Genomic DNA, 13,955 nt, shown 5'->3' with positions numbered 1-13,955 from the left:
AGCTGGGTCTGAGTTTGGAATGCCCTTGTTCTTATTCTTGAAAAGAAAATGGCTCCTGAGTGTCAGAGACTTTCCCACAGACGAAGGCAATGTGTCTTTGCTTGAATGTAGGCTTGCTCACCAGCTGGAGAGTTAACAATGCCAGCAACTCACACTGGATTCAGACCCACTCTGCTTGGAATCTTGGCTGAACTGCTGAGTGACGTTAAATGAATTATTCAACTGCTCTGAAGCCTCAGTTTCCCCAATTGTTAAATGAGGGTGACAGTCCTTAATCTCCACCTAAGTGGGTTCATGAGTGGGTCGAGAAGGCATGATCAAAGTCAAGCCTTTGTCTCGGTGCCTGGCACACAGGGGAAGTAGTAAGTGTTGGCTCTGATGTCCTTATTCCCAGGACAGTTCCTTCGGCGAGGGGAGGTGTTTTGGGATGACCTGAACTGCACCGTCAAGTGCCGCTGTCTGGATTTTAACAATGAGATCTACTGTCAGGAAGCCTCCTGCAGCCCCTATGAGGTGTGCGAACCCAAGGGCCGGTTCTTCTACTGCAGCCCTGTGGAGACCAGCACCTGTGTGGTGTTTGGGGAGCCACACTACCACACCTTTGATGGCTTCCTCTTCCACTTCCAAGGCTCTTGTGCTTACCTATTGGCCCGACAGTGTCTGCAAACCTCCAGCCTCCCCTTCTTCAGTGTGGAGGCCAAGAACGAGCACCGCGGGGGTTCTGCTGTCTCGTGGGTGAAGGAGCTCTCAGTTGAGGTCAATGGCTACAAGATTCTCATCCCTAAAGGAAGCTATGGAAAAGTCAAGGTAAGACCCTCTCCATACATCATGGGGAGACGGAGAATCCAGAGATACTTCATCCTGGGGAAAGCATCCCTCTGTTTACTGTTTTGTTGTTTACCTTTCTATAGTGCCAAACAGGTAGATGCGCTTCTTGTCTTGGAAGATGTTTTAGTAAGCCAAAGTTTATTTGTGCAAAAGCCTCATAGCAAGACCATATCTTTAAAAAGAAAACAAGCACATGCACACTCCTAGTTCCCTTACTGATGTGCACATATTTTCACATGTACATGTGTACACATACATACAGGTATATGTCTCTCAGAAGTTACCGTAACAGATAGACAAACTTAGTTCCTTATAGACTTGGCTTGCAATAATTGAAGTCATATGATCATGTCCAGGCTTGGACAGTGTATAGCCATGGAGTCATCCTTGACCTGCTCAGCGCCCTGATTCTGTTTGCACGAGAGCTCTTGTTTCATTCACAGAGAAACTTCCACATTGATTGATGTCTACACAGGCACCACCCTAAAGCAGCTTTGGTGACTTCCTTAATGAGTCCTGTATGAAAAGATCCTAGAAAAGTTTTACCCAAATGCTCCTCTGCAGAAACCCGCCTCTTCTGCCCACACTGACAGAGAAGAGCACAAATCTCTGCTGGCCTGTTTAGCATATGTAAATGACTCCTGCTACAGGGGCATTGACTAAAGAGGGAATGCTAGGAGCTACTGGCAATTACTCAACTGATGGAGGCCACAATTTTCATAATGTTAATGAGGACTTTGGTGTAACCATGTATTTATTCAAGCAGTCTTAACTTGGAGACCACAAGGGGTGATTGCTGTATCCCATGCAATCCTTAATCCCATGCTTGGTTGTTCAATAGAGGGCCAATCAGAACTAATAAAAAAACGTGCGGTAGTTTTCATTGAGGTCGCATATCTGACAAAAGGCAAAACCGGGGAACCAAATCTCCTTTTTCTGCTGCTGCCATTCTCAAGTCTGTGCAGGCCATCAGCTCTATAATTGGGAAAGTGAGCTATGACCATGGTTGAAATGCCGATTTGCTTGCTATTTGGTCAGTGTCTCTAGGGACAGGTTCATCTATCAGTGAAGGAGTCTAGTACAGAAGTTTGGATTCTTTCCAATGTAAATTTGTACGGTGCCATTGAGGGCCATTTTTATCCCCATGGATAGATACCTTTCCAGCTAATTTTTTTTCACCAGCTTTGCCAACTTGCCTGTGTTGTAAACTGGTGTGTTTGATACCAATAGTTGAAAAGGAGGGGTCTTGCTTCGTCCCTATTTTCCATTTTGATTAAAATCCTTTTTTGCTCACGCTCAGACTTTCTACTTCTTTTTTCTTTTTCTTTTTTTAATGAAAGAAAGGACACTGTCGTCTCTTTCAGGCCCAGCAGCTCTGCTAATTTTGCATGGCTCTATTCCACCGTCCAGGCGTAGGGCACGGATTCCTCAATTTTCTGTAGCGACAGGGAGCTGTGGATGTGAATACCAATGCTTCGGCAAGAAAAGGTTATGTGACTCCAACTGCAGGCTAACAACGGCGTCCTTTTCCTTTTGCCAAACGGTTTCCAGTGCCTTGGAATACACCTGCCACCCTGGGCAGAGTGGCTAGACGGGTGCAGGGCCCTGACCCAGGGTAATGTGGGGACAGCCAGGGAGAGGCCCGGGAAACAGGAAGGAGCAGGTGACTACTGGGAAGCAGCTGACCTCCTAGCCAGCCATATTGTGCCTGGAATGACCCAAGCTGGGCCATTGAAAACCACATGTCCCCTTTCTCCAACCCTGCCTCCATTTGCTGGATTAGAAGCAGCGTTCTTTCAGTGGGGTTTTCCCTGCTGAACCCATTCTCAAATGATAAACAATTTGGGTTATATATGCTAATGAAGTCCAAAGAAAGTCAACACAACTGAGCGTCCATACTTAGCAAATGTCTCCTAGTGGTGAGAGGTTTTCTGGTTTCTCCCCGCCATGAAGCTGAATGGTTTAGGGTACTTCCAGGGGCCCAACAGGCCATCTAGCCCACAAGGTATGGAGAGCTCTGACTATGGAGTGGGACCTGCCCAGTACCTGTGCTGTCTCTTCCAGCACAGCAGCCACTGCTTCATTTTCCTTTTCTGTAATGGTGGGGAAGTTGTGTCACCTACCGGGCACCTACACACTAGCCTAGACTTGTTGCCTCCTCTCAGAGCTAATCCAGGCAGGGGAAGCAGTGACGAAGCACGGCTTTGGACCTCAGTAGCTGTCTGGTTCTTTCACAAGCTCTATCCTCATTTACAGTGAAGAGAACATGTAGGAACCTTTTAGGTTTCACGCACATTGACTAGAACAAACACGTACATCCCGCAGCACAGAGGTTGGCACACAGTAGGCACTTAGCACATGCTGGCTCCATATTACCGTTTCCAAGCCGAATACTTTGTGATTCCTCTTCTCCCTCCTGGCCTGTCCCTGCACACATCTTCGGAGAGACCCATTGACAAGGAAAGGTGCGTAGAGCCCAAGGAGAAGGAAAAGCAAAGAGATTTGTCTGTTTCCCATTTCTAACTGAGAAGCTATTTCTAAGACTTGTTCAGTCTTCTACCATTGTCACAGTCTGAAGGTTTATGCTCTCCCCATTCATATATTGATGTTCCATTAATAAATTGTCATGAAGGTAGTATTAGAAAATGGGATGGGGAAAATAATTAGGTAATGATTAGTGCCCTATAGAAGGCCATAGAAAGCTAATTTGCCCTTTCTATCACCTGAATACTTATCTACGAACCAGAAAACTGGACCTTACAGCACTAACCTGTGGTCATTCCCATCCTGAATTTCCAGGCTTCTTGAATATTCTGTGGTTTATTAATATTTCATTGCAACTCAAGCAGGTTAAGACAGAACACTGGTACCAGGAGTGGGGTGCCGCTATGACAAATACCTAAAAATGTACTTGTGGCTTTAAAACTGGGTTAAACTGGGCAGAAGTTATCAGAATTTTGAGGTACAGACTGGTCAGAGCCGACATCAGTGTGAGTAGACCATTAAGGGTAATTCTGTTGAGGGTCTGCTTCCAGTCTCAGAGAATACCTGAGGTGTTTATTCCAGTAATCCTTGGGCGCAATACCTAGGCAGTTTACTAGTTCATTTCCAACTGGAAACGTACTGACCATGTCAGGCTCCTGTCCATATGTTTCTATATGCCAGAAACCAGCGTGAATCTAGGTCAGCCTGAGAAGCTGAGGTGCATTTAAAGTCAAGCCCACCAGGGACCCTGACTAATCATTTCACCCCAAGTCTTAAACAGGAACGACTTCAGAAGCTAGGCACAGTAAGTGTGACGGTAATGCTTGGCTCTGTTAGAAGCATTTCAAACCACCTGTTCGTGTTTTCTAGATAATTAAGATTCACTCTTGATTCTTCCCCCAGTTCTGAATCAACCACAGGAGAGACTGTGAGGGACAATCGAATGGGGTGCGCAGCTTGTGCCTCCCACTTTGTGTCTGGTTTTTGCTTTAACTCCTGTCTTCTCTTGGGCCCTGGCAGCAGCTGTCTAGGCTCCTTGCTGCTCATCTTGGCTTAGTTCATCAAGCACTTCCTGCCAGCCAGGACCAGCTTCCTGAAACGCAAACCTCCTGTGTTATTTCTTTGTTCACTACCCTTCAGGGGCTTGCTTCCTACTGAGTAGAAATTCAGGTCTATTTGTGTTGTCTTGGTTTTGTACCCTTTGTACCCACTGGCCCTCTTGCCAGATGTTAAGGTCTGTTCTCAACATGGGAGCCAGAGTGGTTCTTTCAAAGTGGAAGTCAGATCCTGTAGATCCTTTGCTTTAAAAACCCACTTGGCTCAACATTTTGCTCAGAGCTAAAACCAAAGTCCTGTCTTGTTCTGGCTGCTACCCTGCCTGACATCAGCTACCACTGCTCACCCCTGCTTGCTCAGCTCAACCACATGGAGACCCTGATGGCTATAGCACCCAGAGCACCCCCACCTGAGGGCCTGCTAGTTTCTCCCTGTGACAGCTCACTCCAAGGCTTCTTCCTCTCTCAGATGTCACTTTGCCATGGACCTGCGCCCTGACCATTCACTTATAGCTATAAAACTTCCTTCTGAACATTGGGATCTGTAATACTCATTCACACATCATTAGATGCTGTACACCTTTGTTTTGCTAGTGGTTAGTCTCCTTTGTTAAATGCTAGGTTACACAAGGAAGGGAATTTTGATCAATTCACTTGGCAACTCTAAAGTCTTAGAACACTGCTTGACATCAGAGCAGCCCCAGGGCTGTGTCTTCAGCTTTGTCTCTGGCTACTGATTTCCTCAGCCATCCTCAGCATCCCATGATTCTTCCCACCCCAAACAGTTACTTCTAATCCCCTGCCTTTATTCTTTTGTCCTGAAATTCTCTGCTCAACACCCACCCCAGGGTTTTTATCTGGCAACTTGAGTTTATCTCTAAAAACTCCAGTCAGATTTAACCGCCTCTAAAAACCTTGGATGAGTCCCCAAGGCTGGGTTAAGTGTTCTCTCTGTTCCCCCATCGCACCCATTGATTCATATTTAAAACTGACTACTATAAATATCTGTTTGTGTTCCTCTTCCTCACTAGGCAGAGAGCGCCTTGAGGGACAAGGGTGAATATTATTTCTTTAACCCTGTGCCTCTCGGATCCTGGCATAGTGCATGGTACTTAGCAATTGTTCAGACCTGTTGATGTTGAGTGATCGAGTGGTGTAGTTCAGAAATCAGGAAACCACAGTGCATCATGCTTAGAGTGAGGCCCTAGGATGACTTCTAAGATCAACAACATTCCAAGTTGGTACAACCATATAACATCTGGCAAGAGGGCCAGTGGGTACAAAGGGTACAAAGGTCATGGAAAGCTCATGTGATACTTCTGACTTAATGGATCTTCAGAGAAATAGAAAAGGGAAATCAAAGTGGTGTACCTCTCGGGCAAAAGCTCGAAGTCAGACTAGAGCCAGAAAAGAAGGGTGCCAGCCAGCCAGTCCCCAGTGGCATGCACGATGGCACTAGAACTGTCAGAGTTATTGGACTCGAATGGCCAGTGCCTTCCGGCCCAGAGCTCACCATTTACTAAATAATTCCCCCTCTGCACCCAGATATTAGCCACAGTAAGGGGTAAGACCAGAGAAGCCTGGAAACTTGGAGTGACTATTCTCTCCTAAACAGTTGCCCTGCCATCCCTTGCCAACCTGTGCTGGAGCGCACGCGTGGTCCCCTGCTCACCTGCCTTCTACTGTTACTGTTGGCAGGTTAATGACCTGGTGACCTCTTTGCCCGTCACCTTAGAGTTGGGGGCAGTGAAAATCTACCAGAGTGGCATGTCTACTGCCGTGGAAACAGATTTTGGGCTCTTAGTGACGTTTGACGGCCAGCACTACGCCTCCATTTCCATCCCAGGCTCTTACATAAACTCCACCTGTGGGCTCTGCGGGAACTACAATAAAAACCCACTGGATGACTTCCTCCGCCCCGATGGTAGGCCCGCCATGTCAGTGCTGGACCTGGGAGAGAGCTGGCGTGTCTACCATGCCGACTGGAAGTGTGGTTCTGGCTGCGTGGACAACTGTACCCAGTGCGATGCGGCCACTGAGGCTCTCTACTTTGGTTCGGACTACTGCGGCTTCCTCAACAAGACTGACGGTCCCCTGGGGGAGTGTGGCACTGTTGTGGATGCCACGGCTTTTGTGCACAGCTGTGTGTATGACTTGTGCAGCGTGAGGGACAACGGCACGCTCCTCTGCCAAGCCATTCAGGCCTACGCCTTGGTGTGTCAAGCCCTGGGCATCCCAATCGGAGACTGGAGAATCCAAACTGGGTGTGGTAAGCTGGCGTGCTGTCCTATGAAAGATGCCTCCCCCCCATTCCAAGGACAGGGATTGGATTTCAGGCCTCACCTTGTCTGGAGGGCTGAGAGGGAGGGTGGTATTGAAATATCACAAATGATACAGAATGAAGGATGAAGAGATCTTTGCTCCCACTGCCAGAACCATGAAATACGGTAGCATCGATGAACTTAAGGCATCTAGAAACAGGAAATGAATGACAGAAAATGCATGGCTGGAGGAAACCCCATAGTGGGGATGATAGCCCAGAGCTGAGCCAGGGAGAGGAGCTTCCACAGTTGGCTGTTGAGGAAGGGCAGAAGGTAGCTTAGGGGATAGAGCCCTCGTGGGGGTGTGGCTTCCCTCCCAGGTGGAGGCTTCTGCCCTGGCTCTTTAATTCCTTAGTTTAGGTCCCCACCTCCAGGGCCTTCAGAGTTTGTGTCGTTGGTTCTGCAACATCCCATCTGACCTGGTCAGAGAAAGGACCATAGACAGAGAATATACAGCCTAGCATCAATATGGAAGCCCCTTTCTTGCCAGGAGTTAGAAGGCACCCGGACTGCTGGGGATATCCAGAGTTTTTTGTTTGTTTGGTTGGTTGTCTTTTTGTTTTATTTTGTTTTGTTTTTCCAAGACAGGGTTTCTTCCTGTAGCCATGGCTATCCTGGAACTTGCTCTGTAAACCAGGTTGGCCTCAAACTCACAGAGATCCGCCAGCCTCTGCCTCTCAAGTGCTGGGATTAAAAGCATGCGCCATCACCACCTGGCATATCCAGGTCATTTTACAACAGGCTTTTGGATGACGTTTTCCCATACTGCTTAGCTGTCAGCTGTTTCTCTCCACTTCCCCATCCCCGTTAAATCTCCCCTTTCCTACTTATATAAAAGTATAAAAACACAATAATAACTTGTCTCCTTCCTGGGCCCTGGCTCCCTTCACATGAGTAAACATAAATGAGCAGTTGCTGTCCATGCCTTTGAGAGGCTGTGTGTGGAGGTGAGAGTTAAGTTTCTCTGAATTCCAAGGCTAAATGGAGCTTCCCTCCACAAGCATGAGTTGGAGCCACATAAATCATTGTCTGTCAAATTCAAATCTCAGTATATTGGTCACACTACCGAGAGACAGTGTATCTTTCTTGCTGTGTGAATGACTGACCAGCCTCCATTATACTCAGAGGAGCCATCTCATAATTCACATTCAAGCTGAATATGGCTTCTCTTTGAGCCTTATATAATCCAAGAGCATCCAAATTGCCCAAGTAAATTTTTATAAATAACAGTTGTATATTTTTCCTAGTGGTTCGGTGCTTGTCTTATATTCACTCCCCCTTACTTGTATGAATTATATTTAATTCAGAGCTGGTTTGCTAGACTTATGCCTGCTGGATTCAACTAGATTCAAACATTTATGTAGACTTGAACGTTTTTAAATAAGAGACACAAGCTTCTAAGGCACGGACGGGCCTCGGAAGGCAGCAGCTAGCTCCCAGCAAGCCTCCCAGAGGAACAGGCACACGATCTCTGCAGACTGCTCAGCTCCTTTCTCATTTTTAATGTCCCAGGAATTCATTTCCACAGTCTGCCTCGGTCACACTCCGATATTTTAAGTGCCTTCTTGTTTGAAATTTCATGTCCTCAAATTGCTGCTCTAACGGGCACAATTTTCATTTCTCCTGCAAGTTTTATTTCCCCCTAAGAGTGGGCCATGCTCTTTAAAATCAAGGCATCTCCTATGTCCTTGGTGGAGGATTGGAAAACATCTTCATGACTGTAGATCACTGAGTAATAACCCTTGATTGAGGAATAGGGCTAAGTTAGTAGGGATAGACAACTTCGAGGTGAAATTCAGTGGGTTTGAGTTCAGGTAAAACCTCACAGCCCCAGCATATAGAGAAAGCAATTGTGTCAATACTTACAACGTGTCTCCATTCAGTCTCTTTCTCTGTAAGTGGCTACCCGGCCCTTACTCTGGGACCTGGATGATCTGGGAGGAGCATTTGTGTTTTCTCCCAGCCCCTGTACTGGTTGGCTTTGGGTCTACTCACCTATGACTGAACTGTCTTCCTTTCTCCGCACCAGTGTCCACCGTGCGATGCCCAAGTTTCAGCCATTATTCTGTGTGCACCAGTAGCTGCCCTGACACCTGCTCGGACCTGACGGCCTCTCAGAACTGTGCCACCCCGTGCACGGAAGGTTGCGAGTGCAACGAGGGCTTTGTTCTCAGCACCAGTCAGTGTGTTCCCTTGCACAAGTGTGGCTGTGACTTCGACGGCCACTACTATACCATGGGGGAGTTCTTCTGGGCCACCGCCAATTGCACGGTGCAGTGCTTATGCGAGGAGGGAGGGGAGGTCTATTGCTTCAACAAGACCTGCCGGAGTGGGGAGGTGTGTGCTGTGGAGGATGGCTACCAGGGCTGCTTCCCCAAGCGGGAGACCGTGTGCCTGCTCAGCCAGAACCAGGTGCTGCATACATTTGATGGTGCCGCCTACGCGTTCCCGTCGGAGTTCTCTTACACACTCCTCAAGACCTGCCCCGAGCGTCCTGAGTACTTGGAAATTGACATCAACAAGAAGAAGCCTGACGCCGGGCCTGCTTGGCTCCGGGGTCTTCGGATCCTCGTGGCTGACCAAGAGGTCAAGATAGGAGGAGTCGGGGCTTTGGAAGTCAAGGTAAGATTCCTTGCTTCCTTCGAGGGTCTTTGGATGGAGTGATGGAACTTGCCCTTTTCATCCGGTTTGGCCCTCTTCCTCTGGCTGTGAGTGGATTTTAAAAAGAACATGGCTCCCATATGGTGGCACTTTTAAAATGATTGACCCCAAATGAGATTCTAGCAGGTAGAGAAATGGAGCCAGGTTGGACTTTCCTGAATTAGAGGGTAAAGCTTCCTCTCTATAAGCACAAATCTCCACCAAGGCTGTGTGCCAAGCACTTTTCTAAGCCTTTTTCATGAAGTAGTTTATAGTATTACCTTTATCATATAGCTGTCAAAGCTAAGGCACAGAAAGGTTAAGACACTTCCTTTAGGGACACACAGCTTCAAATGGGATGTGAGTGCAGGTAGGACAGGTGTTATCTGTGTTCTGCATGCTGTAATATCCCTTCTGCATGTAGAAGGGAGTTCTCAATATAGAAGGCAAGGAAAGAGTCCTTGGGGTGCCTATCCTCTGACATGGGCTGATGTAGCCATGACCAGGTGTCCAGGCTCATTGGTTCTGGAAGGAATCTTGGGCAACACTTGATTCCATAGAAGGTGCCAAGAGTCTAAGTGAGGGTCCCACAGATGACTTGGCTGAGATGAGGTGGTGCCAGGAAAGGATTCTCACACCTTTTGGTCTAAGATGATCTGAGTGACATTCTGAAAACAGACATCGCCATCATACAGCCTAGGGGGATGACAAGACCCATTGTCCACAGAGAGAAAAGGCTGTGTTCTCAGCCCCATTAGTGAATTGACAGAGATTAAGCTAGTAAAGGAATAGCAGGCACAGGTGAATGGACATCTCGACATTAGCTCTCCTCGATGTGCTCCAGTGGTCTGGTGCACAGGAAAAATTAAAATCCGATGGCAAAAGAAGAAGCAGAAACGTGTGGAGGAAGGGGGCTGTCTGGGAAACAGTGCCAGAAGGGGAATTGCTGCAGGAGGAATACAGTTTCTCAAGACGGTGTTTGTGTGGGACCAGCTCAAGGTCTGGGGCACACTAAGGTAATGGGAGAATGGGGTCTCAGAAGAAAGAAACAAGCCTATGAACAGACAGTTGGTGTCTGTGTGCAGTTTACACAGCATCAGCTCTGTGATGTTTCCACAGAGCTTGTCCTGGCGCAGAGCCGGCTCTTTCCCAGCCTCAGAGGCAGTGAGTCCTTCGTGGGTCCCTGTCACTGAGAGCAGCGCTTTTGGTTTTTCAGCTCAATGGTCACGATGTGGAATTACCCTTTTTCCATCCTTCGGGGAGGCTGGAGATTCACCGAAACAAAAACAGCACAACCGTGGAGTCCAAAGGCGTGGTGTCAGTCCAGTACTCCGATGTGGGCCTGTTGTACATCCGGCTGTCCACCGTGTACTTCAACTGTACTGGGGGCCTGTGTGGCTTCTTCAACGCCAATGCTAGCGACGAGTTCTGCCTTCCTAATGGCAAGTGTACAGACAACCTGGCAGTGTTCTTGGAGAGCTGGACGACCTTTGAGGAAATTTGTAATGGCGAGTGTGGGGATCTGCTGAAGGCCTGCAACAATGACTCAGAGCTTCTCAAGTTCTACCGGGGCCGCTCCCGGTGCGGTATCATCAACGACCCCTCCAACAGCTCCTTCCTAGAGTGTCACGGGGTGGTCAACGTCACTGCCTACTACCGCACCTGCCTCTTCCGCCTGTGCCAGAGCGGAGGCAATGAGTCGGAGCTGTGTGATTCTGTGGCCCGCTACGCCAGTGCTTGCAAGAATGCAGATGTGGAGGTGGGCCCCTGGAGGACCTATGACTTCTGCCGTAAGTTAGGGCTGCACCATGGGGAGGCTAAGGCTGGGGATGCATCCTCTACCATGGTTTGCTAGTCAGGACTTCTTAGTGGGACCGAGCTCAAGGGGAGTCCGATGGCCTGTCTTTGATCCCATTACCCCAAACTAGACTGTTTCTCACCTTTATTTTCGCGTGTGTGTCTGTGTGTATAGTTTATATGTGTGCATGTACACATGTACATGTATGTGTGTAGAGACTAGACATTGACATTGATATCTTCCACTATTCCTTTCCACCTTACATTTTTGGTTGAAGAGTTAGATTTTTAAAGTGTGTGTGTGTGTGTGTGTGTGTGTGTGCACGTGCACACATGCGCGTATTGGAGGCCAGAGAACATCCAATGCCTTTGGGGCTAGAGTAATAGACCATTGGGAGCATCCCAGTATGGGTACTGGTTCCCAAACTCAGGTCCTCTGCCTGCTCTTAATTGTTGACCCACCTCTTCAGCCGCTCCAGCCTTATCTTTTGAGACAGTGTCTCTTACTGAATCTAAAGCTCACTGACTGGCTAGACTCACTGGCTAGAGAGCTTCAGGGTTCCACTTCTCAGTGCTGAGGTTTTCTATAGATGCTGGGGATCTTCATGTGTGTGCAGTGGGTACTTCATCAACCTAGGTCCCTCCTAAGTCCCTCTTTTCCTTTCTCAACACACAGCATCTTTTCATTGCAGAGCAGTTAGCCATCCCATTGTCTGGTGGTTTTATGCACAGAGAGCACAGACACTGGGTTAAAAGATCAGACATCTTGGTGATGGCTCCGTGGGTGCCTTCACCTTGAGCAAAGAGCCCCATTCATTTTGGTAGGGCACAATCAGCTGGGAAGCTTTTCAGGGTGTCGGAGATCAGTGTTTCCCCCTGGGGCAAACCTGACAATGGCTATTAAGACAGTCCCATGTACCTGGCTCTTCGTTTTGTCCCCAGAGTATGTGATCCCTCTCAGTCGGGCAGTGGTGATACTGGTAGTCATTAGAATCACTCCTGAGCAGACAAGATACCCAACACCCGGCTTATCAGAAGAAGCAGAAGGGGAGGGGCTGAGAGGGTGGAACCCAAGCGGGACAGTAAGAATGGCATGGCCAGGGCTTCTACACATTGCTCTCTCCCACTAAAAACTTTGGCCCTAAACCAAAACCTAAACTGTGAAGATGCCAACTTCTAGGTCTGTGTATCTTTCTGGCATGACCCACTCTAAGTGTGATCATTTAAAAAAAAATTAAAATCGTTTCAAAGTTACACAAACGTTGTGAGTATTCCTATGTACTTATTACCCAGACTAAGCCTGTTGTATACAGTCTATCCCTTTTGTTTCCTTCCCCCATCTTCTCTCCCACCATCCCCTCCCCCCCCCCCCGACCAGAGAGTAATTTGCACACATCATGCAAATTTCTTTTCTCAGCCTCTGGAACTATAACAAAATGCCCAAGGGTAATCAGCCTACAAAGAGAGAACATTATTTTTGGCTCATAGTTCAGCTCAAGGGCTGATGGGCCCTATTGTCCCTATTGCTTTTGGGCCTGCAGTGAGGGTGCAGCACGGTGGGGTGAATCTGGGGAAGAAAACATGTTCATTGTAGGAAGGGGAAGGAGAGGAAGCACTGGATTTCTACTCTCCATTTCAAGGCACATCCCTAATGTTCCAAAGACCTGTGCTGGAGACCAACCTTTAACTTGGGGCGGGGGGGCTTTGAGATCTGTAACATGAGGGCCGGCTTGTTGGGGTATCTGTTCCCGCTGGTACCCCACAACCGGCAAATCCCAAAGAGAAATCACACACAAGACTCCATAAGATTATAAACTGATTGGCCCTTTAGGTCAGGCTTCTTGTTAACTCTTATAACTTATGTTACCCCATTATCCTTATCTACATTAGCCACATGGCTCCGTACCTTTCTCAGCTGGGCAAGTTACATGCTGCCTCTTGGTGGTCTGCGCAGGAGTGACGGAGGGAGCTTCCTGTGTCCCAGAATACTCCCAGTCTCTTTGCTCCACCCCTACTTCCTGTCTGGCTTTCCCGCCTATACTGCCTGCCTGGCCAATCAGTGTTTTATTAAAATATGATTGACAGAATACAGACAATTCTCCACACCAGAGATCCCACCCAATCACCCATCCCCACTAGTTCTTCCATAGTTATTTCCTGAGACTTAGGACGTAAGCTTATGTAACTGCAGTGCAGTTATCTACTTGAGGATATCTAACGTAGGTAGAACAACTTAACATCCGCATTTCAGCCTTGTCACCTGACTCAGTAACACCTTTTATGCTTTTCCCCTCTGCACAGATCTTGTCTAGGTTCGCATCTTAAACCTGTTTCTTTGTCCTATAATGTGTCCTTTAATATGATTTGAACAATCCCTTGGCTTTCTGTGTCCTTTAAAATAGAACTGCTTCTCATTTAGACTTTGACGTCACTCATGTGAACCCCAACTGTGCACCACTCAGCCTCCTCACAGGCTCGACAAGCAGACCCAGGCTACATCCAGCCTGCCCCCTTGTGAGTGAGGTGCCTGCTTATGTCCAGGTCAAGCTATGGTAGAATGGCTCCTCTGTAGATTCCCATGAGTTTTCTCTTACAACCAAAAAGCAAAGTGTGGGGAGAGTTTTTGACATTGTCCATTGTTGCTGTCCGTCAAAATCTCTGCCCTGGTTCCGTACCTACGGTCGATGCTGGCTTGCTGTGTTATACTTTTGCACTGTGATTACCAACTGTACAATTCCAGGTTGAACATCACCTTCCCTACTTTACCCATCAGAAATTGCCATCCCAGTGCAGGCAAGAGCCTTCCCATCTCTCCCAACTCTCCCTCAGT

General features: G+C 47.9%; 1 protein-coding gene across 1 annotated transcript in view; it reads left to right on the top strand.

The window, feature by feature from the left end:
• Window positions 1–13,955, top strand: part of Tecta (tectorin alpha) — a 69,570-nt gene that overhangs the window by 14,026 nt on the left and 41,589 nt on the right. The window contains 4 exon segments of the mRNA XM_048417156.3: window positions 395–807; window positions 6,066–6,636; window positions 8,718–9,310; window positions 10,545–11,118. Coding sequence (XP_048273113.2) covers window positions 395–807; window positions 6,066–6,636; window positions 8,718–9,310; window positions 10,545–11,118 — 2,151 coding nt within the window.

The sequence above is a fragment of the Myodes glareolus genome, chromosome 4, assembly GCF_982192425.1.
Source record: "Myodes glareolus chromosome 4, mMyoGla1.1, whole genome shotgun sequence".
In the NCBI taxonomy this organism is placed as follows: Eukaryota; Metazoa; Chordata; class Mammalia; order Rodentia; family Cricetidae; genus Myodes; species Myodes glareolus.
The sequence above is the reverse complement of the archived record's forward strand: the minus strand, read 5'-3'. Positions and strand labels throughout refer to the sequence as shown.